The sequence below is a fragment of the Myodes glareolus genome, chromosome 6 (genome assembly GCF_982192425.1).
Source record: "Myodes glareolus chromosome 6, mMyoGla1.1, whole genome shotgun sequence".
NCBI lineage: Eukaryota > Metazoa > Chordata > Mammalia > Rodentia > Cricetidae > Myodes > Myodes glareolus.
The window spans coordinates 115901806-115923147 of NC_142031.1; the positions used below are offsets into that span (position 1 = coordinate 115901806).

Consider the following 21342-nt stretch of genomic DNA (forward strand, 5'->3'; position numbering starts at 1 on the left):
ATAGTAACTGATGTAACATGCTCTTCTTTTGTGTCTTCCCGGCATGATCTGTGCTAGGTAAGGAGGTGGGGTTAGTTGTAACTAAATAACCCAAACATCTATTTTCACTTAAGAATCTTTACTCAATGGATGTTAAGAGCAAAATGGATTCTACATGACTAACATAATAGATTTTTAATTCAAGCACTAATAAGCACCAGAGTCCCACAGAGTGCAAAACTTTGTTCCTTTCCTTTTAAAAAATTAAGTTCAGTGTTTTCCCTTAGAGCCTGACTCATTTGTTAGATTAAAACTCATTAAAGGCACGGTTTCACGCATGGGGAAGCAAGCTGATTGCTACAATTCTTTCTCTTTATAAAGAAATAAATGAATGAAAACAACAGGAAGGTTTGTAGTTCAGCCTTACATATTGAGACTTCTACAAGGCTTGCCTGCTTGCCTGCAGGAATTTAGATATTAGAATGCCCCCGCCTGGCTTTGTGCCAGAATCTTCTCACCAGCTATTTTGAAGACCAGACATTCTCTTCCAGGTCACCAAGGGCATCCCTCACTGCCTTTCTCATTAAAGCACAAATGACCTTTTAGAAGAAAAGAGTCTCTGGAGTTCAGTTGGAGTGTTACAGAGATAGACCTGAAGTGCATCTTTCACGCCTGTCTGGTTTGGAAAGCACTTGCTGCGCTCTTCAGTTCTCGATGTCTGCAGGTTGGTGGCGGTGGCCCTTCCCCAGTGTCAGTCACTAGCTAAATCTGTAGAACTAATCTTTCCGAAACTCCACCACACAAGCCAGCATCACCTACATACACAGAATCATCTGTAAATGCTGCTTAACTCAGGATGAACTAATTTTTTTGGTGTGTCTTTAAATTTTGATTATAGGTCACTCTTAATGTTAATGCACCTGGTTCAATGCATATGTAAAGTCTGCATTTGACCTCAGGATTCTGCGGTTTAGGGAATAATGGTATTTGTATATTCTTGACAAAGGTGAAGAAGGAAGCAGGGTTCTGGAGAAGTCTTTGGTCAAAGCCACCCTGGTCATCCCTACCCTTTCCCTCCTTTCCTCTCTGGTCAATTTCTTCTGTGTATTTAAATACACCTGCAGATGCTTTTCAGAAAATTCACTTTCCCCCAAGTCCCCATGCGATGCCTCTGCCTCCAGGCCTTTCTACAGTTGCTCAGAGATCCAGGCTGTTGCTGGGGAACCTGTTGAGTATTGCAGGAGTCTTTGATGCCCAGATAAGCCATGCTGAATTGCAGCACTGAGATTGGAGGAGTGGGATTGTGGGTAGCAAATGGGTTGTGGTCCTTTTTGTTAAGAGTCACTGTCACCTACCCTTAACTCTTGGCTTCTTCCTACAGTGAAATATGGAATATTATTCAAACCCGTGTATTAAAGCTACATTAGAAATATGTTCATTTGGGGATAATTGTTTTTATGTGAGAAATATAAAGTATTAACTTTATACTCCCTGGAACTTTTCATTCTCATTTAGTTTCCTTTTCAAATATTTTCAATATTTGAAATATTTGAAAATATGGGGTCTCACTGTGTAGTCCTGATTGGCCTGTTAACTTGCTATATAGACTATCCTGGCTTTGAACACAGAGATCTGTCTACCCCATCTTGTATGCTGTGATTAAAGACATGTATCACTAAGCCTGACAGGCCTTAAACATTCTTTTAAGAAGTTTTTGTTTGCTTGGTTGGTTGGTTGGTTGGTTGGTCGGTTGGTTGGTTTTTCGAGACAGGTTTTCTCTGTAGCTTTGGAGCTTATCCTGGAACTAGCACTTGTAGACCAGGCTGGCCTCGAACTCACCAAAATCTGCCTGCCTCTGCCTCCCAAGTGCTGGGATTAAAGGCATGTGCCACCACCTGGCCAAGATTTTTTTTACTTTATGTGTACATGTGAATGCTTGTGTGTCATATGTATGTATTTATGTGTATATGTGTGTGCATATATATATACATATATATATATATGTTTACCACATGTAAACAATGCTCACAAGGGCCAAAGAGGACATTGGATCCCCTGGAATTGGAGTTATAGACAATTGTTGGTGACCATATGGGTGCTAAGAACCATATCTGGTCCTCTACAAGAGCCACAACTATCTTAACCACAGAGCCTTCCCTCCAGCCCCCTTTTTGTTTTTAGTCAAAGTCTCTCTCCCTGTTGTCTAATTTGGTCCAGAATTTAGTATATAGCCTAGGTTGATCTCAAATGTACAGCAATGCCCCTGCCTCAGCTTCCTAAGGGCTGAGGTTAAAGGTTTTAGTCACTATTCCCAGGTTCATCCAGTGTTTTAAGTAGTTATGGAAAATTCTGGAGCTAGAACAGCAGGAAGTTGCCACCACCAATCACTCCAGGCATCAGGTTCTGGAACTAGCCAATTGCTGAGCCAACAGAGAAAAGGAGCATGCTAGGACTCAGTGTTCGAGTCTTAGACCCTCCTTGAGGAAGGAGCCCAAGAGGGCTGGCTGGAGTTTGATCATTACCACCTGTTATTCCATGTCTGTGCGGAGTTTTTGTCATCTTTCAATAACTACAGAACATAGAAAAATGAACACAATAAACCAGGTTGTCAAAGCACCGCTTTATTGGGAAAAGACATTCTGCAATGATTAATGAATTGGAAAATTGAAAGCTGCCTCCCTTAATCACTTGTACAAATTAATTGTGTTTTGCAGTGTAGCTGAGGACTTTCAGTGCATTCTTTAAGCCCAAGTATAGATAGAACTGTTGGCTGCGTGTTCATTTTCTCTTCAATACGCAATTATTCAGATCAGCAAGTCACTCAAGGTGCGGATAGAAGAACTTCCCAAACTTCACACCAATCCCTCCTGTTATAGGAAAAACCTGAAATGAAAGAGCCAGAGTCACAGTGAGCTCCTCCCCCTTCACCCTGGACTCTCCCTGGGCTTGGTTTATGACCCTCTAGTCTCAATACTCTTTCCCTGGGAGGGAATTGCCACTGCCTTGCCCACCAGCGTGAGCTGTGTGAAAAGATGTTTACACTCCTCCGAAGGGACTTTCAAAGTAATATTCTGCATGGCCCTGTCCCATCCAAAGTCATACGTGAAAATGTGGAACTCAGACATGCCACAGGCAAGGATTCTTTATATTCACAGCAAGTAGAGACCAAGTCACATTTGTATCTCTGGAACAGGCTAGAGTTTTGGTCCTTGAACAGAAGAAGATGTCCAATGCAAACCTAATAGGTGGACCAGGAGATAGCTCAGTGGGTAAGTACTTGCCTTAGAAATATGAGGACCTAAATTCACTCGCCAGATCCCATGTAAAAAGACATAGGTGTAGTGCTGTGTGTTTCTAAACCCAACGCTAGAGAGGTGAGATCAGAAGAATCCCTGAGGCTCCCTGTTCAGTCAAACCTGTCCACAATGTGTGTGTGTGTGTGTGTGTGTGTGTGTGTATAATATATATATAGCTTGTCACATATGTGTGTATACATATATATAGCTTGCCACATATACATGTACACATATATATGTATACATAACTTGCCACATATATGTGCATATACATATATGTATATATGTACATGCATATAGCGTGTCACATGCATGTATGTGTTTGTGTGTGTGACAGTGCCCAAGGAACAAGACCCAAGGCTGTCTGATGGCCTCCACATCTATACACGGACACATGCATGTATACCTGCATGCATGTGCACACAGAGAAGAGAAATAAAACCCAGTAGCTGATGAGTTCATTCCCTGCTGCCATTAAGACTATCACTAATCTCACATTCATTTGCCTACACTCTGAAGTTGGCAGTCTGAGGCGGGCTTCCCTCAGATCAAATCAAGGTGTGCAGGCTTGGTTCTGCATAGAGGCTCTCAGGAAATCTACCTCCTCATCTCCCCCACATCCAGAGGCTGCCCACCTTCTTTCTGGGGGCCAGCAATGCTGAAGCCTTCTTCCTTTTACAGACAGCCAACACCTCTGTGACTTCCTTGGTCCCATGAAGAATTCAAGTTAGTTTTCTATTTTGAGGCCTGATGACTAGGAATGTTGATTTCATGTGCTCCATAATTTTCTTTTCTGTGAAATATCATGGATTTCCAGCATAGGAGTCAGGATGGAGACACCTCTGAGACAGTGGCCTGCCTATGACAGTTCACTAAAACGCCCATTCCAATGAAGAGAAGCATGGATCCACTTAGGTTTTTCTATGCTGACTCTGGTTGAAAAGAAACCCTCTCCCCAAGTTCTGAACTTCAATCATGGCCTACATCTGTAAGATGTTTTAATGAGAGCTGCATTGGGAAATAGGATAGTAGATGCCACGTGATCACTGTAAACCTCCTCATAGTGATGGTGGGGAGAGGAGTAGAGGAAGGGAATTAAGGATTTACTGGGCTCTGTCTATGAGTGGAAAGCCATGTGTTAAACCTCTGCAGTCCCATTTAAAGACCCATCTTGGTCCAAGGTGAAGATCATGGAGAGCAGCTGCATTCTCCTTGGTTTGTTTCTAACCTAGATGCTCTTGAACACTGGTCCACATTTAGAGTTTCTCATTTCACCATTGCATAAGCATTTCTCCACTGTGTAATTAAATGCAGATAAGTTCCCCTGTAAAGTGCCAGAGGGACGGCTTATGCTCTCCCAAAAAGATGGGCATAACACCTAGGGACACCTTCCTTCTTCTCACCAAATTAGTTGGTGAGGTTCATTAGGGCTGGCTCCTGGTCTTTCCTGGAAAATAGAAGCTAGGTTCTAACAGGCTATCATAATGTACCCCAGACTTCTAGAAATAGGTTCCAATTGCTTTTACTTTCATGGGAAACACTCCACAACACTGCAGAGAAACAAAAACACTCTCGCAGTGGATCCCAGCCCATAAAGGTGCTGGAAGTAGTGCAGGATAGCCGTCCCAGACAAGTGTCTGCAAACGGAGGCAGGTGGCACAGTCCTAAGTAGCCATATCCCCGAGCTTTACCCAGGTGTGTGCATCAGATGGTACATCCCTAGAACACGGCAAAAACCTGGTGGTGTCTCTGGGGATGCAGAGAGAATCAACACGTCCAGGAGTGTGGAGTGGGGTATCTCTAGGTCCGTGGGGTTCTCCTCTTGCTCTTTTATTTATAGGTTACTTTGGGGAGAAATGTGGGAATTTTAAAACAGGTGGCAGTGTTTGAATGTCATGGCACCAAAAGAAAAGTTTACCTTGAAAACTTAGAGTTGATTTCAGAATTGAAATTGACTCCTTGCTACTGTAGGTGCATGAAATGAAATGAAATATATTCTGACAAGCTTGGTTTTCTAGGTTATCTTGCCGATGTGATCACAGTATTTGTCCTGCTATTTTCTAATCGAGGGCTAAAGTCAAGATTGACAGTGGGAATGGTGAAATCAAATGCACATGTGAATTTTATAAATTTTTATTCTTTTTATTATAGCCCTGAATGAAAAATGGAAATCCCCTTTGCTTTTCTACTTTTACTAATTAGTTAATTATTGTTTCTAGCCTGATCAGTTTCTCCGCTCCTCCTAATCCCTTCCCCCAACCTCCCTTCCTTCTCCCCACTATGATCTGCTGCTCCTCTTTCCTCCAGAAAAGGACAGGCTCCCCTGTGTGCCAGCAAGCCAGGTCAGATGTAGCTGCAGTCAGATTAGGCACCTCCTCTCCTATTCAGTCTGGACAAGGCAGCCCAGTAGGAGGGGAGGGTGCCAAAACCTTTTCCTTCTTTTTAATTTTAATATTTTATTAATTGTTTGAGGATTGCATACACAAATATAATGTAATTGGATCATATTCACCCTAGTCCTTTAGATCTACCACTTCTTGTATGGGAGCTCTTGTGTGCATGTGCATGTGGAGACAAGGTTGAGGCCAGCACCTTTCTCAGTCTTCCTCTTTATTCATCGAGAAAGGGTCTCTTAGCTGAGCCCAGAGCTCATCCATATGGCTAGTGTGTCTAGAGGGCCAACTCGTTCCAGGGATCCCATTGACCTTCCAAGGTGAGACAGGAATTGAAGGCAGACTGCCATGGGCATCTAAACTCTGGTCCTCTTGCTTGGAAACAAATGCTCGAACCAGTCGCTCAGCATCGCCCAGCCCCTGGAAGGTTTTTAGCTCACATTTCTGCCATCCTATGTGCCATTCACATGAATTCCTCCTGTCCTAACCTGCAAGCTGTTCAGAGAAGGGGAGTCTTTCTAGAAACTCCTGTAATCATGACAGGGTCACATTATAGTGGCCTTCAGGCCACTAGAATTTCTGGGCCAACCAGAAATCTCTAACTCTTTAAGTCTAATTCCAAGGGGGCTAAATTGCATTGCCTTCCCCAAGAGAAAACGCAGATTGTCCCATAAGGCGGGCCTTAGACAGGAGTGGCGTGTAAGTTTAGAGTAGATGGCTGTAACTTTTCATTAAGCCATCAGCATATCTTGAAATTCACATTAATACTATGGCCTTTTGGCATCATTTAAAAGAGAACAAGGTAAGCAGCTTGAGCAGTGGCTCAGCGGCTAAGAGCGCCTAACGTTCTTGTGCCAGAGGACCCGGGTTCAAGTCCCGCCTGGCGCTAATAGCTCTAATAGCGATCGATTCCTCGATAGATCAATAATCAATAGTTATCAATAATCGGAAAAAAGAGAGAACAAGATAAATGGAAACCTCAGTGTTACTAATTCTGACAAAAATAAGGTGAGACTACCATATGAAAACACAAGTCAGAAATCTGGGATCACTTCTGTTGAGAGATTTTGGCTGAACCATGACATGAAAATTCCTCATAGAATTCCACGGAGTATCTAAATGCTGTTATAGAGAAGTCCAGAGAAGGCAGAAATCGATTGGAACATTGGACTCTAGGGATAGGAAAGTCAGCCTAAACTGACATTTATTCTGAGCTACTGTTTAGCATGAAACACCTAAAACAAATGAGGCCTTTCGCTGGCAGAGCGGGTGAAGGGAACAGTCGGAAGAAGACTGTGTTAGAAATGAGAAGAGATCCGTTCTCAGAAATGTCAGCTACCCCGGAGGATACTGTTGAGGGGTGTCTGGCTTAAATCTGAAGGCCCTTCTACTCATTTATATCAGTGTGACCTTGGGAAAATCCCCCAGTCTGTGAGCTTTAGTTTCTCACCTGTATAATCAAATCCTCTGAGTCTTGTTTCATACAAGTGAAAAGAATTCTGGGTTCATCCTGAGTTGACCTACAGACCAGTACGAGCAAGTAAGAGCTTTGTTTTCATAGCCCATGCTGGAGGAGTCATCCAGCCATACAGCAAGGCAGGGCTAGCTGGCCAGGAATCCATGTCCCCTGCAGCTTGGCTTCTCATGTCAGCTCTCCGTGAAAGGGAGCATGGGTATCTAGAGAAGTCTTTGGCCTTTCTCTGCAATGTTCTGGGGTGGTCCAGCATCAGCATCTGATGCTACAAAACATTTTCTCGGGGAACATTCAATGGTACAATCCCATCTTATAACACACCAATGAACTTGGCAGCAAGAAGCAACTAGATGCCACACTGTCATAATCAGATATGGGGGTCACATAGATATAGCTGGAAAGAGATGAAATTGTCATTGTTGGATATGGAGAGACCTGTGAGCTGCCATCCCAGAGCTGACACCATGTTGATTCTGGGTACAGGAATTTTGTTCAAGTGTGGGGATGGGCCTGAAGTAGAAGAGTAGGTGATGGGGTGACTGTGACCCCAATAGTCAGGGGTGTCAGGCCCGATATGAACCATCTGGACAATGCTTCAGCTAATGAACTCAAACATGATGCTTACCATTGTTTCCATAACATTGTGTACTCTGGCTGGTGCTATGTGCTTGCCAGACCACTGACAGCCTTCCTGACAGTCTGAAATGCAGCCACGGGTGACCAGCTACTGTCACCAAGTCAAATGGATCTTCCCCCCATTTTCTGGCCCCAGAATTCAATGTGTGAGCTTCTTGCTTTGGGCTACAGGCTATTATTTTTGCAAGGTGACAGCTTCTGTCACCTCCAGCCTCAGGCCATTTGGAACAATAGATCTAACCAAGATGCCACATCTGCACTATATGCAGGCAGGCAGTATGGTGACACTGTGTCAGCTTAATGATGCAGGAAACTGTGGAGGCTCAGGGCAGAGGCTCTGCCCGTGTGCACAGTTCCTTTACCTTCCTGGGCAGCCCGCTGATAGAGCAGAATTCTGCAGGCTAGGCAACTTTGTCCACAGACATGGAGGCCTGAGGTCAGGCCTGGGAAGCTCTTCGGAGACTCTTCCTGACCTGTGGGTCTCTGTCTTCTTTTTTGTCCTCATATGGTGGACAGCAGGCAGCAAAGTCATATGTCTCACCCTTGCAAGGGACGATTCTCATTTGCAAAGGCACCACCCTCATCACACCCCACCTGGTTGAGGTGTTGGTCAGGGTCTCTACTCGTGAACTGAAGGGAGATGTACGCGTTCAGACCACGGTGCCTTCACCAGAGCACATGGAGCTGCGGAAAACTGTTACTTCCCATAGCGTCGTGTGAACAGAGCTGCAGCATCCTGACCGCCTGTGCTGCCCTGCACATTGCTCTGCACTCTTACAGTCTGTTTAATCCTCTGTTCACCTGCCTAAAGCTTGCATCACCACCTACTCAAGGTTCAGAAACTGAGCTTCAGTTAATCAATACAAGATCGCTTAGCAGCTGTGTGCTAAGTCCAGGTACATGTGACACTCAGGCCACGGTCATTGAAGCCTTCCTTTCTCCAGGTGAGACTAAATGCTTTTGATTCAGGAGGCAAGAACTGCATCAAGTGTGTGAGGGATTCGACGGCTCCAAGGCACTGAGAGGCTGGGAATAGTGAGAGCCTGGGGACACTGAGAGGATAAAGACATGGAGAGGATGGGACACGGAGAGGATGGGACACGGAGAGGATGGGGACACGGTGAGGATGGGACACGGAGAGGATGGGGACACGGAGAGGATGGGACACAAAGAGGATGGGACACGGAGAGGATGGGGACACGGAGAGGATGGGACACGGAGAGGATGGGACACGGAGAGGATGGGGACACGGAGAGGATGGGACACGGAGAGGATGGGACACGGAGAAGATGGGGACACTGAGAGGTGGGGACATGGAGAGGATGGGGACAGTGTGCCCTATACTCACACACTTACATTCAGCAGGGACAATAGCTATCTATGCTCTCAATAAAAAGACAAGAAGATGCTTGGTAAGGGACAGACCACAGATCCCAAGAAGATAGGAAGAAAAAAAGCTTCAGTCCAGAGATGCAGGCGGCAGCATGTGTGGGAGCAGGGGTACTTGGCATGAGTCATAAAGAGCTGGTAGGGTTTGCCATGTGTTGGTGGGATGTCTGGACAAGGACGGAAGCCAAGACATGCATCCAGGAGAGGAAGGTGTCCTGAGGTTAATTGCCAAGAGAACCTATTCAGAGCCATGAGGGGGCAACTGGGAATACCTTGCCCTCCCCTAAGATTGATTGCTCTCCAGAGCCAGTTGATCACACAACAGGAACCCTCCATGCCCATACAGCATGCCTTTCCTGCTCCCCCTTCCCTTCCCTCGTTCCCTGTAGCCTCTGTGGAAGCTGTCCAGCTCTGAAAAGACCACAGAGAAACATTCCAAGCAAGAAAGCCAGGCTCATTCTCAGAAAGCCTCCATCATCAGAGCAAACGTCAGGCTCTATTTGTCTTGGTGTTCAACTGGCTTCCTCGGGACTGGTATTAAGGACCTCCTTCTTCTGATGTCTGCCAACCATGCAGGACCATCTCCAGCTGCCTCTGCTTGGTTCTGCAGTTCCAGGCCAGGCCCATCTGCTCCTGGGTCTATTCCAAGCCAAGGCTAGAAACTAGGTCCTGCCAGGACCAGGTCCTTGGCTTCTCAGCCCTCCTCTTCTCTTGGAAGAGAAGTGTGGAGATGGCAAGGCTGTGTCCTGAATAAATCAGTCTGTCATCTGTGTCATTTCCCAAGAAACAGCCCGAATAATAGATAGTCAGTGTGGTGTCTCTCCTGAGTTAGTCAGAGGCAATGCCAAATCAGGTTAGCTTACAGGCTTAAGTTCCAAAGAATACTCAGTTGGCTGGTATTTTAATAGTTCTATCTTGAAGATTGCTTATATAATTATGCTATTTCACTTTTGACTAAAAATGTTGAGTGAGTATACAAAATAATAAGTTTCTTTCTGACATTTTATACATGTTTATAATTGTCTGTGCTCATGTCGACCCATTACCCTCCCACTCCTAAATGATGCATATACCTAAATGTAGATTCATCTATAAGAGAGAACATGCAATATTTGAGTTTGCTTTCCTTTCTGTTAGCCTCCTTTTACTCCCCGCCTCAAGCCCCTCCTTCCCCAAAGTTATTCTCATATGTACTTCCATATATTTTTCTTTATTTGGTCGAAATTTTTATTAGAATTTTTATATTATTTTATATATAATATATTACTTTATGAGAATTTTTACACTGTATTTTAATTATAATCATTCTCTTCCCCAACTCTTCCCAGATCCATAGCCCCTTCCCTACACAAGCAAATATGTATCTTTTTAAAAAAAATATATCAAGTGTAATTTGTGCTGTTCATGTACTTTGGCATGTGGAGTCTTCTACTGGAGTGTGGTTGCTGTCACAGCTGCTAAAATTATGTGTGCAACTACCCTGTTGCATCCAAAATACAGTTTCCTTTTAGCCATTCACCGCCTCTTGTTGTTACGATCTTTCTGTCCCTTCTTCCATGATGGTCCCTGATATTTGGGAGGAGGGGGTATATAAACACCCCATTTAGGAATGAGCACCCAACAGTCCCTTATGCTATGAACTTGATCTGTCATGGGTCTCTGTGTAAGTCACCATCTACTAAAGAAGGAAGCTTCTCTGATGATTGCTGAGAGGTCCATTATTCTATGTGTCCCATGGGAGGGTGTCCTGTGGAAGGGTGTCCCACGGTAGGGTGCCTTGGGAAAAAGTATTCCCAGGAAGGGTTCCCACGGAAGAGTAGCCCATGGAAGGGTAGCCCGTGGTAGGGTGCCCTGGGGGAGACTATCCCCAGGAAGGGTGTTCTGGGGAAGGGCGTCCTGAGGCTGGAGCCATGTGGACCCAGACAAGAGCTTGACTTGGCACTGGTCCCTCCGCTGCCAGTCAGGCAGCACAAACTGTTCTAACTGCTCTAGCCGTGGGTTTGGCTATTGGAAGCTCACCATCACACGCTCTACTGTTCTGAATTTGGAGGTACCAGGCAATGGGGGTTTGCGCCACTGGTGGTGACAGTGGCTCCATAGGCAGCAGTTTTAAGTATCATCCTGTGTGACCAGCGACAGTCCAAGGAACCCTGTTCAGTCAGCCTTGGAGAGCCTAGGAGTCTGTCTCACATGGACAGCCAGCAGTTTCTAACAGTATTTCCACAACATTATGTTGAAAAGTATGTGAGACTTTTCGGATTCCCATATCTTGGTTCCTTTCTGTCCTAGGGAATATGGAATTATTATTTCTCTTGTCCAAAAACATTCAGATTATCCAAAGATACTCTACATGAAAGCATGAGTTAGGTTCCATCTGGGTCCAGATAAGTCCACTAATTACCACAATATTTTCTTATAGGTCCAAATCTCTAACAAAACAATCACTGTTTGCCCCCACTTTCCTCTCTGGCAAGTTCCTTTCATCTGTTCCACAGTGTCTGAGGTCAAGCTGAGATACCAGCTTTTCCTTTCGTGTTGTGTGTTGTGTTGATGCTCAGACCTCAGATCTCCCTAAAATATCTTAAGCTGAGTTTGAGTCTTAAAAAGCCAATTTATAGATAGCAACCAGAAAGGTGTCCTTAGACTTGCTAGAGCTGAGTAAAGACATTGGGTCATTAAAACAATAACAAAACAGAGCTTCTGGCTAGGCTGAGAGAGCTGAAGTAAACAGAGCAGTCTGGACTTAGCTCGAGAAATAATCCTGACACATGCAGCTTCCAGATAACTTTAATTTGACTTCTTAACTTGTGGAATTTTTCCTTGTTTCAGGTAGAAAGTGTTTGAAAATGCATGATATAAATAGCTGCTATTTAAAAAGGCTGCAGTAACCTACCCCTTTCCTCCCTCCTCTCCTGACCCCCACCTTCCCCACATTCCTTTTTAAATACTCACTGTCTTTGCTGTCTTCTCCTGGGTCCGATGCTCCTGTTTCTCTTGTTTCTCATTTTTTTTTTCCATTTCCTCCTTTCTTCTCTGTCCTGAGCTGCTGGCTGGTGCCACAGTCTGGCACTCACCAGGCCATCTGCATCATCTACTAGGCAAAGTGCTCCTGCCCTCTGACCTGCAGAGAGGCCCATCCCATACATGGCAGAATAAATGGTTTTGAGATCTCTAAGCTTCATGACTTCTCTGGCCCATGTCTATACTCTGAAACTGCTTTGTTGGTGCCACTTTTGTGGCCATGGCTACAGCAGACAGAGAAAAGTTGAGTGTACATGGACTCCGTGGTGTTGATGCAGAGTAAGCTGGGAGTCATGTGGAGAAACAGCAGCTGCAGAGAGAGGAGAGAGAGGGAGAAGAGGAATGACTGATAGAAACTATGCCAACTCCTGGTGTGTTTCTGCACATCAAAACCCGGGCTTGTCCCCAAGTTCCCCTCAGGAACTGTGTGCAGCCACCTTATTGCCTGTGTGACACCAACATCACCGGGCTGTGGTCTTGCTCATCTAAGTCTATCCTGCACCCAGTCATTATCTGTGTTGTGTTCTTAGCACCAGGATCAGAGCCACCAATGAGGATGATGAAGTCAATGAGTCAATAGAAGAAAAACAGGGCCAGGCAACCTACAGGTTCCCAAGTGATTAGTGATAGACATGTGCCAGTTGCTAAATGTCATTAAGACTTATTCTTGTCATTTGTCCAATATATTGCAAATATGCAAATATTTGCAAATATGGAAATGCAATGGTCAGAAGGCCATTTTTCCACCCAAGATGGACGCACCATTGATTTTATAATTTGTTGCAACCTTCCACTTAAGAGTAAATGGTCTGTGATTCATAAAAGAAATTTATGTCCAAACTTTTTATGGAGAATAAATATTAGGGAAAATACACCCAGACAGTAGAACTTCACAGAGGCATGAAGTGGGAGATCCTGCACTCAGGTTTGTGTTGTTGACTTTCTTCCACTCATTTGCATCATTGCCCTGTGAACATGTTGGACATTAAAGCTCTGATTCCACATTGGCCTAGTATTTACCACACTACAGCCTGGGAAAAACTCCAACCTGTTCAGCATATCTCTTTTTGATGTCAATCTAAAAAAAAAAAAAAAAGAAGAAGTGAATCACTAGCTGATGTCTAACTCCAGAAATTGCTGGGTCTGACTGAAGAAATCCTCCACCAGGTTTCCATTGAGATTTAGGTGAAGAAGAAAACAACAGAGTATCTGTGGAGCTGGCATAGTCTGAGGCTGCTCCTAGGGCTTCATTGCCTGATGTTTCACCTGATCACAGTGTCCAGCCACACCCAGTACCATGTATCCCTTGCTTGGGTAATGTGTTCCTTTTTATCTTCACTGATTCAGTTGACTTATAGATTTTTCCCAGTCTGAGCTTTTACATTAATGGAATCAGTCATTCGTGGACATGTTCCTGATAACCTGATTATTTCACTTGAAGATCTGTTTGCTAGGCTCACCCAGTCTGTGCATGCAGCAGTGGGTGGTTCTTTGATTGCTGGTTTACTTTGAATACCTTGGAATAAGCCGCTGTGTTAGGCAAACCAACAGTACTTTCCCCCAGCTCCACCAAGATGTCATCATTCAAATCCCAGAACCAGGATTTGAAGACTATCTGAAAAATTTAGGTTGCATGGTAGAGATTAAGGCTGCAGATATAATTATACTGTAAGCCGCTACCTCGAATAAATGTTTTGCCATTTATAAGAGTTTTATAAGAGTTGCCATGGTCATGGTGTCTATTCACAGCAATAGAAACCCTAAGATACCTGTTGTAGGCATTCACTCTTTCTAGAAAAAATTTAGGTGGTGTTTTAGCAACCTCAGACCCTCCTGAGTCCTGCTCTCCTTTCTGTCATGTGCCTGAACTGGCCTTCTCCTGTAATCAGACTGGCGACTACTCTAATTGTCATCATAGAACCTTCATTCAGCAACTGATGAAATCAGATGCAGAGATCCACAGTCAAGCACTGGGCTGAGTTCCTGGGGCCCAGTTGAAGAGAGGGATGAGGGATTATATGAGCATGGGGGGGATCAAGATCATGATGGGGAATTTCACAGTCAGCTGACCTGAGCTAGTGGGAGCTCATGGACTCCCACTCTCTCAGCTGGAGAACCTGCATGGGACTGACCTAGGTCCTCTGAATGTGGTGACAGTGGTGTGGATTGGCTTTTTTTCCTGGGGCCCCTAAAAGTGAGACCAGGATTTATCCCTGGTGCATGAACTCGCTTTTTGGCTCCCATTCCTTATGATAGAATACCATGTTTAGCCTTGATACAGTGGGAAGTGGTTTGGTCCTGCCTCAACTTGATATGCCAGGCTCTTTAGACTCCCCTGGGAGGTATTACCTTCTCTAAAGAGTGGACAGGAGGTGGAGGGAGGGGAAGGAAAGGAGGAAGAGGGAACTGTGGTTGGCATGTAAAATGAATGAAAAATTTAAAAAAGAAAAAAAGAAAAGAAGCCATTTCAGAAAGGACTGCTATAAAATTGTTCATTCTGAAGGGAAAGAATTCACTCCCTTGGGAATAAAACAGAATCCTGGAATAGAAAGGCAGGGGACCTGGCTTGCTTTCAGCTTTTACTCTGACCCCTGCCGATCCTGTCTCTCAGCCTCATTCTTCACTCTGCCATCCTAGAGGCCCCTTTTCTTTCCTTCTGAATCCGTAGATCCAGTGGAAGCCGAGGCCAGACTCTCCCCCACTCACCTTCCCGTCTCACGGAGTACTATAGTATGTTAATGCCATGCTTCAGATTCCCTGGCAGATGAAGCCAGACTAGGCTTGTCCAGAATGAGAAGGAAAGGAGCTGATTGCAGAGCAGGATGGTGCTCTGGGCCCACAGGCAGGAGGAGGGAGGCGGAGTTATTCTAGAGATGATGTTCTCCTCCCTGCCTCCCCCTTCTCTCTTCCTTGTCCTCCTCCTCTTCCTCTTCTCTTCTCCCCTCTCTGACTTTTAGATGAGAGCTCACTCTGTAGCCCAGACTGACTTGAACTTGTGATTATCCTCCTGCCTCAGCTCCTCAAGTACTGGGATTATAAGTATTAACCACCATGCATAGCTAACTGGAGGGCACTTTTCTCAGGACAGCGATTCCATCCTGGACGATGGTATCTGATGTTGATTCTTCATAGAAATCTGACCTCAAATGATTTTAGCTTCTGTCCTCGGGTTGCTTGTGTTTCTTGCTTTTGAGCCTCAGCTGTTACTAATTTTAAAAGTTTTGAGAACCTGTGGGGACTTTTGACACGGAGAACTTACATACTGAACTTGTCAAAAATTCCCAGCACAGAAATTCATCTCACATTGGCCCGTGGGCCTTAGTGTTTAGGAGAAAACAGTCATTCGCTGAGACATGGCTGCCATACCTGGCAGAGGAGCATATACTCTGGACTTTAAGTGCTGCCGTCCACTTCCACACCCATGTTTTGCAAGGGGATGTGTTGTGATGTAGATTTCCTTCTGAGACTCTGTGGACGCAGGCTGTTGTTTGGCAGGGTCTAGGGCGCAGTCTGTTGTCCTTAAAGCCTTGCATCAACATGGCTCCATGCCAGGCTGAGTTCCAGAGGGAAGAATAACTGTCTGGGTTCATTCTTTTTCCTTCTTTTCCCTTTAATTGAAAATAGATTTTTTTTCCTCACATAATATCCTGATTATTGTTTTCCCTTCCTTTACTTCTCCCAGTTCCTCCTCACCTCCCTTCCTATCCAGATCCACACCCTTTCTGTCTCCCATTGGAAAACAACCAGGCTGTTAAGGGTTAATAATAACATTTAATAAGATAAAACAAAAACCAACACATTGGAGTTGGGCAAGGCAAGAAGGAGCCACTTGTTCATATACTCAGGAATCCCAAAAAACACTAAACCGGAAGCCCTAAATATCCACAGAGGACCTGGTGCAGACCTGGGCGGTCCCAGCGCATGCTGCTTCAGCCGCTGTGAGTTTGTGTATATGATGATCTTGTTGATTTAGAGGACCTTGTTCTCTTGGTGTTCTTCATCCTCCCTGACCCTTGCACTCTGCCTCCTCCCCCACGGGGTTTCCTGAACTCTGAAAGGAGGGATTTGCTGGAGACATCCCATTTAGGGCTGAGTGTTCTAAGGTCTCTCACTCTCTGCGTAGTGTCTGGCCATGGGTCTCTGTATTTGTTCCCTGCTACAGGAGGAAGCTTCTCTGCTGATGGCTGGGAAGGAACTGCATCCCTTGATGGAGCCTGGGGTTAACTCTTAGGAGAACAGACCAGGCACAGCCAGGGTAGCACTGCAGCCTGAACTAATTTGAGCTCTGGTTGAATATGTAGGGGGAAGAGATCGAAAAGAAATGTTGAGAACTATGGACTCCATAATTTTCCTGCTTCTGTTTTTCTTTAGAAAGGTCGATAGAGTCACAACTCACCTCTGATCACAGCTTTGCTGGGCTGTAGACCAGGCTTAGGTGGGAGTGGGGGAGATTTGATTGGCTGAGGGTAGATAAGATGCCCGGCTCTCATTCAATACTATGAAATCACATTATATGCAGCAGTCAAGGTGAGAAGTTTCTAACTATATGTGAGAAAGGGTGAGTGGAGCCCAGACAACCCAGAAAGCCCCAGGAGAGTCTGGTAGGGAAAGCAGCATTGACTGTCAACTTAGCCTAGAGTCACTTGGAAAGGAAGTCTCAACCGAGAGCTGGAAAAGATCAAACTGGTCCACGGGCATGTCTGTGAGAAAATGTCTTTGTGGTTACCTGATATAGGAGGGCTCAGTCCTCTGTGGGTGGCTCCATTCCCCAGGCAGGTGGTCCTGAACTGTATAAGAAAGCTCACTGAACATGGACCTGAGCAAGCCCCAAGCAGTGCCCCTCCAGGGTTTCTGCTTCAAGATCTTGCTTGAGTTCCTCTCCTAACTTTCCTCAAGAGGAGACTATGATGTGCAAGTGTAAGCCAAATAAACCTTTTCTTCCCTTAAATTGCGCTTAGGCAAAGTTGTTGTTGTTGTTGTTGTTGTTGTTTTCACAGAAACAGAAAACAAGCTAGATCAAGCACAGTAGAAGGCAGTGAATAGAGGGAGGGGAGGAGAGTCCTTGAGAGCAATGCCTGATGATCCTGGGACATTTTACCCCTCTTCTTTCCCTGGGATGAATTGCCAGTCTTCCAAAGTTGCACTAGCCAACCTAAAGAAAGTCTGATTGATCAACAGTGGTTTTGCAGAGGGCAGGACTATGTTTTCACACACACACACACACACACACGCACGCACGCGCGTGCGCACACACACACACACACACACACACACACATGCACACACCAATTTCCCTGAATTGGTTGTTCACTTGAAGTGTCTTAGAGGTGTTCTCCTGAATCTAGCCTGCACTGGTACTTCATGGCTACATCCGTCACACTCGCATCTAGCAAAGCCACACAGTAGTACCTGTGAGACACACAGTGCTGCGGACGGGAGAGCCTGGATGGGAGGGGCTCCTGCTGGATTGGGTCAGAATTAGCTCTACAGCAAGAGCTGCTGGTATATGCATCCCCTCTGCACACATTTACAATTCTAAGTTGCCTAATCTTGGTTTGCTTTTTTGTTGTTGTTTTGGTTCGGATTTTATTTTTTTCTGTTTGGTAGGGGAGCATGGATTTTATCCATCTCTGCATACTTGTGAAAAGTGCCTGATAAGGGAGTTGAAAGATGGATTATCTTAAGGGGGAGGGTTGAATGTACTTACTACTCCCTAGTGAGAGGGCCATCTGATTGACCTCTCTGCTTTCAGCAACAAAAATAAAAGGTGGAACCACCCACTGTCCCATCGTGACCAACAAGTTATACCCATGCCATCAGCGTGGCTCCTGCTGTACACCTGTCATTTCCTGTATCTCAGCCCCAAGGCCTCAGGCTTTTGCTGCAGAGATGCCTTTGTTAGCTGGGAGTTCATCTCCTCTCACTTCTGCTGGGTGTTATCCTGCTGTGCCTTTAGCTTTCTGTTCATCACGTGAAGCAAGCGTGTTATATGTGTGTATCAACAATCATAGCTGTCTGCAGCTCGATGAATGCTGATCTCCAAGTGCTGTAAGCTGCCCCATCCTCCCTGCAGAATCGAAAGCCACAGCTTCCCATGTTGGAACTTAAGTGCAGTGGGAAGCTCTTCCCTTTCTCCATGCACTTCTGAGTTCACTTATTGTTGTGCCTGAGATGTTCCCGAGTTATTTAGCAGTGATGGTGATGAATAGCAAAGCAATAGCTAAATCTCCTGCTCTCCTCTTAAGTTACAGCCATGACTTGATAACATATTGTGGGCATGCCTAGGCCAGAAAAGGCACGTGGTTAACCAAGTGTTGTCTGTCATATTGGTTTGTGACCTTTTAATGAACATTCAGTTGTGGAGATGAATTTGAAATGAAGATGTATTTATATGCTGCATCTACTAAGAGACCCTATCTACCCTACTTCATCTTGGCTTAGTTAATATCAGCTGAAATGATGGACATTATAAAAAGCATTATTCTCAGATCAGTGATATGTATAGCTGCACTGAGGTCATATGTCTTTTGTTTCTGTACAGATTTTTCTGTGTAATTAACAATAATTATTACTATTTAACTGTTCTAGTGGTACTTATTATTAGATATTAATAATGCACCATTTGTTTTTCAAGGAATCCCAGTGAGGATGATAAATTACATAACCACCCTAATCTGAAGGGAAATGAAGTTTAGTGTCATTATGCCATAAGCCTGTTGAATTCCTAGATTTGTTCATCTGTTCACCTCTTTTAATGACATCTCCAGATATCCTTCCCACCCTGCACCCTTGCAAAAACATACATGTTGTATTGTACCATGAAGGGTGCTGAGAGAATCTGCTAGCTGAGACAGCCAGGGGCATGAAACCTGAGGAACACTGCAGCTTACTTACGAAGCTGGAGACAGAATACGAGTCTCGTGATAAGTGGCACACAGTATCTGCTAACTAAATATTCAAGCTCGGTAGCTACTGGTCAAAGTTAGCAGTGTGGACATAAAGAAAGGACAGGAGAAGACCTGGAGCTGGCAATGTTCATCATGCTTGAATGAGATTCCATGGAGACTCCATGGGGCTTTGACATAGGGAGCCTCTAGACTAGCCTGTGTGGTACTCTAGCACAGGTGGTCTATGGGGTATTTTGCGAGGGTGGTACTCTTCTAAACATGGCACCATGTCAGATCCCTTGTGGAGACAGTCTCTCCTTTACACGAGCAGGAGCAGAGCAGCCCCTGGGGTGCTGCAGGCAGCAGGGCTGGGGAGCAGCTCGCGGCAGGGCTGGGGAGCAGCTCGCAGCAGTCTGAAGTCAGCAGAGGTTTCTGCCGCTGCCCTGTCCCCACTGTCGCGCTCACTGGGTTCTCTCTTCTGTGGCTGTCGCAGGAGCTGGTGGGGAGTAACCCTCCGCAGAGGAACTGGAAGGGAATCGCAATCGCCCTGCTAGTCATCCTGGTCATCTGCTCCCTGATCGTCACCTCCGTCATCCTGCTGACACCAGGTACGGATGCTTGCAGAAACCCAGTCACAAACATTTGAAAGCGGGCAGTCTTCTGTGGGATATTTCCTAAGTAGCTGTTGGCTGCAAGATTTATTCTTACCAGGTTCCAGTTTTCCTTACACCATTGTAGAAGGATATCGTTTGTTTTAAGTGAAAACAAATCCATTTCTGTGCTTTAAATTTTTATATAGTTGTTGCCTAGATAAAAATGGCATAGATTAAAAATTTGCTGTTGTTTGTTCATCTTAAAATTAAAGGTAGTGCCATTAGAAATAATTTAATATATCCCATGTATTCCCGGGAGTTAGAGAAAGGATGAATTAAGAAAATGTTCAAGCAACACATGATGATTGTGAGCCAAGGGCAAATTTCTTATTAGATAACACTGATGGATTTTAATACTGATGGATCCGGGGACAAAATTCTTTCAGGTAAGAGAAAACATACTAGAATCCACAGCAGCGCCCTGAAAGCATCGAGTTCACCGGCATGGTTTGTGGGGTAGCTGAGACAGAAATGCTTGGGAACCGCACAAACAGAAAGGTTTTTTAGTTTACTTTAGGTTTTTTTTTTCACCTCCACATTTGTGAATAAAGTAGGGTGTGGGTTGGGCCTCCCAGAGTGGTAGAAAAGGGAGCCTTTGCTTGTAAGATAGCTATGCGGAAGTGTCATGGAAAAACACAGGGGCCAGATAGCCGTGTGTGCTGCTTACTCCGCTATCATGCTCACGTTAGATGCTCGTGCGCAGGAGCAAAACTAGAGCGTCCCAGGCCTCAGTGAGCTGACTGCACATGTGTTAGCCAGCAGGGTGGGAAAGTGACCGGATACTGCAATGTGGGGCACAAAAGATAGATACAAAATGCAGGCAAGTGGTTAGACCGTTAGACCAAGACATAGGTGAAGTAAAATTGATATCTTTCTTAAAAGGTGGTAGACACTGCCAGGGAACAATAAAAACTGCAGACCAGTGTTCCTTGTGAGGACAGGTACACAGAAAGCTGGTATCAAACTAACACGGTAACATGTCAAGACATGACAGGGGCTGGATGGTGGCTCTGCTGCCGAGGTCACAGAGTACCAAGTTCAGCTCTCAGTCCCCACATGAAGTGGCACACAACCACTCGTCACTCCAGCTCCAGGGGCTCTGATGCCCTCTTCTGACCTCCATCGGTGTTTGTACTCAGGTGTTCCCACACACATGCACACACACACATAAATAAATAAATAATAAAATCTTAAAAAGATATTACGTGCCATGGTCAAGTGGGATTTATCTTAATTCGGGAGTATTAAGTCAACGTACAAAACTCAGTGAAATGCACTAACAGAACAGCGTGCAAACCCACAGATCTTATAGGCAACCAAAGTGTGTCAGTGCCTCCGAGCGTGAGCAGAGTCGGCGGCCAATGTGTGCGATATCTGTTGTGTCCTTTTGTGTCCTAGCAATTGAGTGCAGTCGCCAGGCTGGGGAGTAGGTGCCTTTCCCTGCCACACTATCTCACAGGCCCTCACGGTCTTAGTAGTAGTATCTTTTTCTAAATTTTATTTTATTTTCGACTGTGGTGTGTCTGTATGTCTGTGTGTAGGTTTGGGCTTCTATGTATAGGTGCTTTCAAAGGCCAGAAGAAGTATTGGGAACTACAACCCAGGCCTCTAGGA

At 45.1% G+C, this 21342-nt stretch overlaps 1 protein-coding gene across 4 annotated transcripts in view; it reads left to right on the plus strand.

Moving 5' to 3' along the window:
• Dpp6 (dipeptidyl peptidase like 6) overlaps positions 1-21342 on the plus strand; it is an 868555-nt gene that overhangs the window by 516336 nt on the left and 330877 nt on the right. For all 4 annotated transcript variants that reach the window (XM_085691109.2, XM_048440198.3, XM_087907530.1 and 1 more), the window contains exon 2: positions 19569-19683. In XM_085691109.2, coding sequence (XP_085547235.2) covers positions 19569-19683 — 115 coding nt within the window. The remainder of the gene's footprint in view (positions 1-19568; positions 19684-21342) is intronic.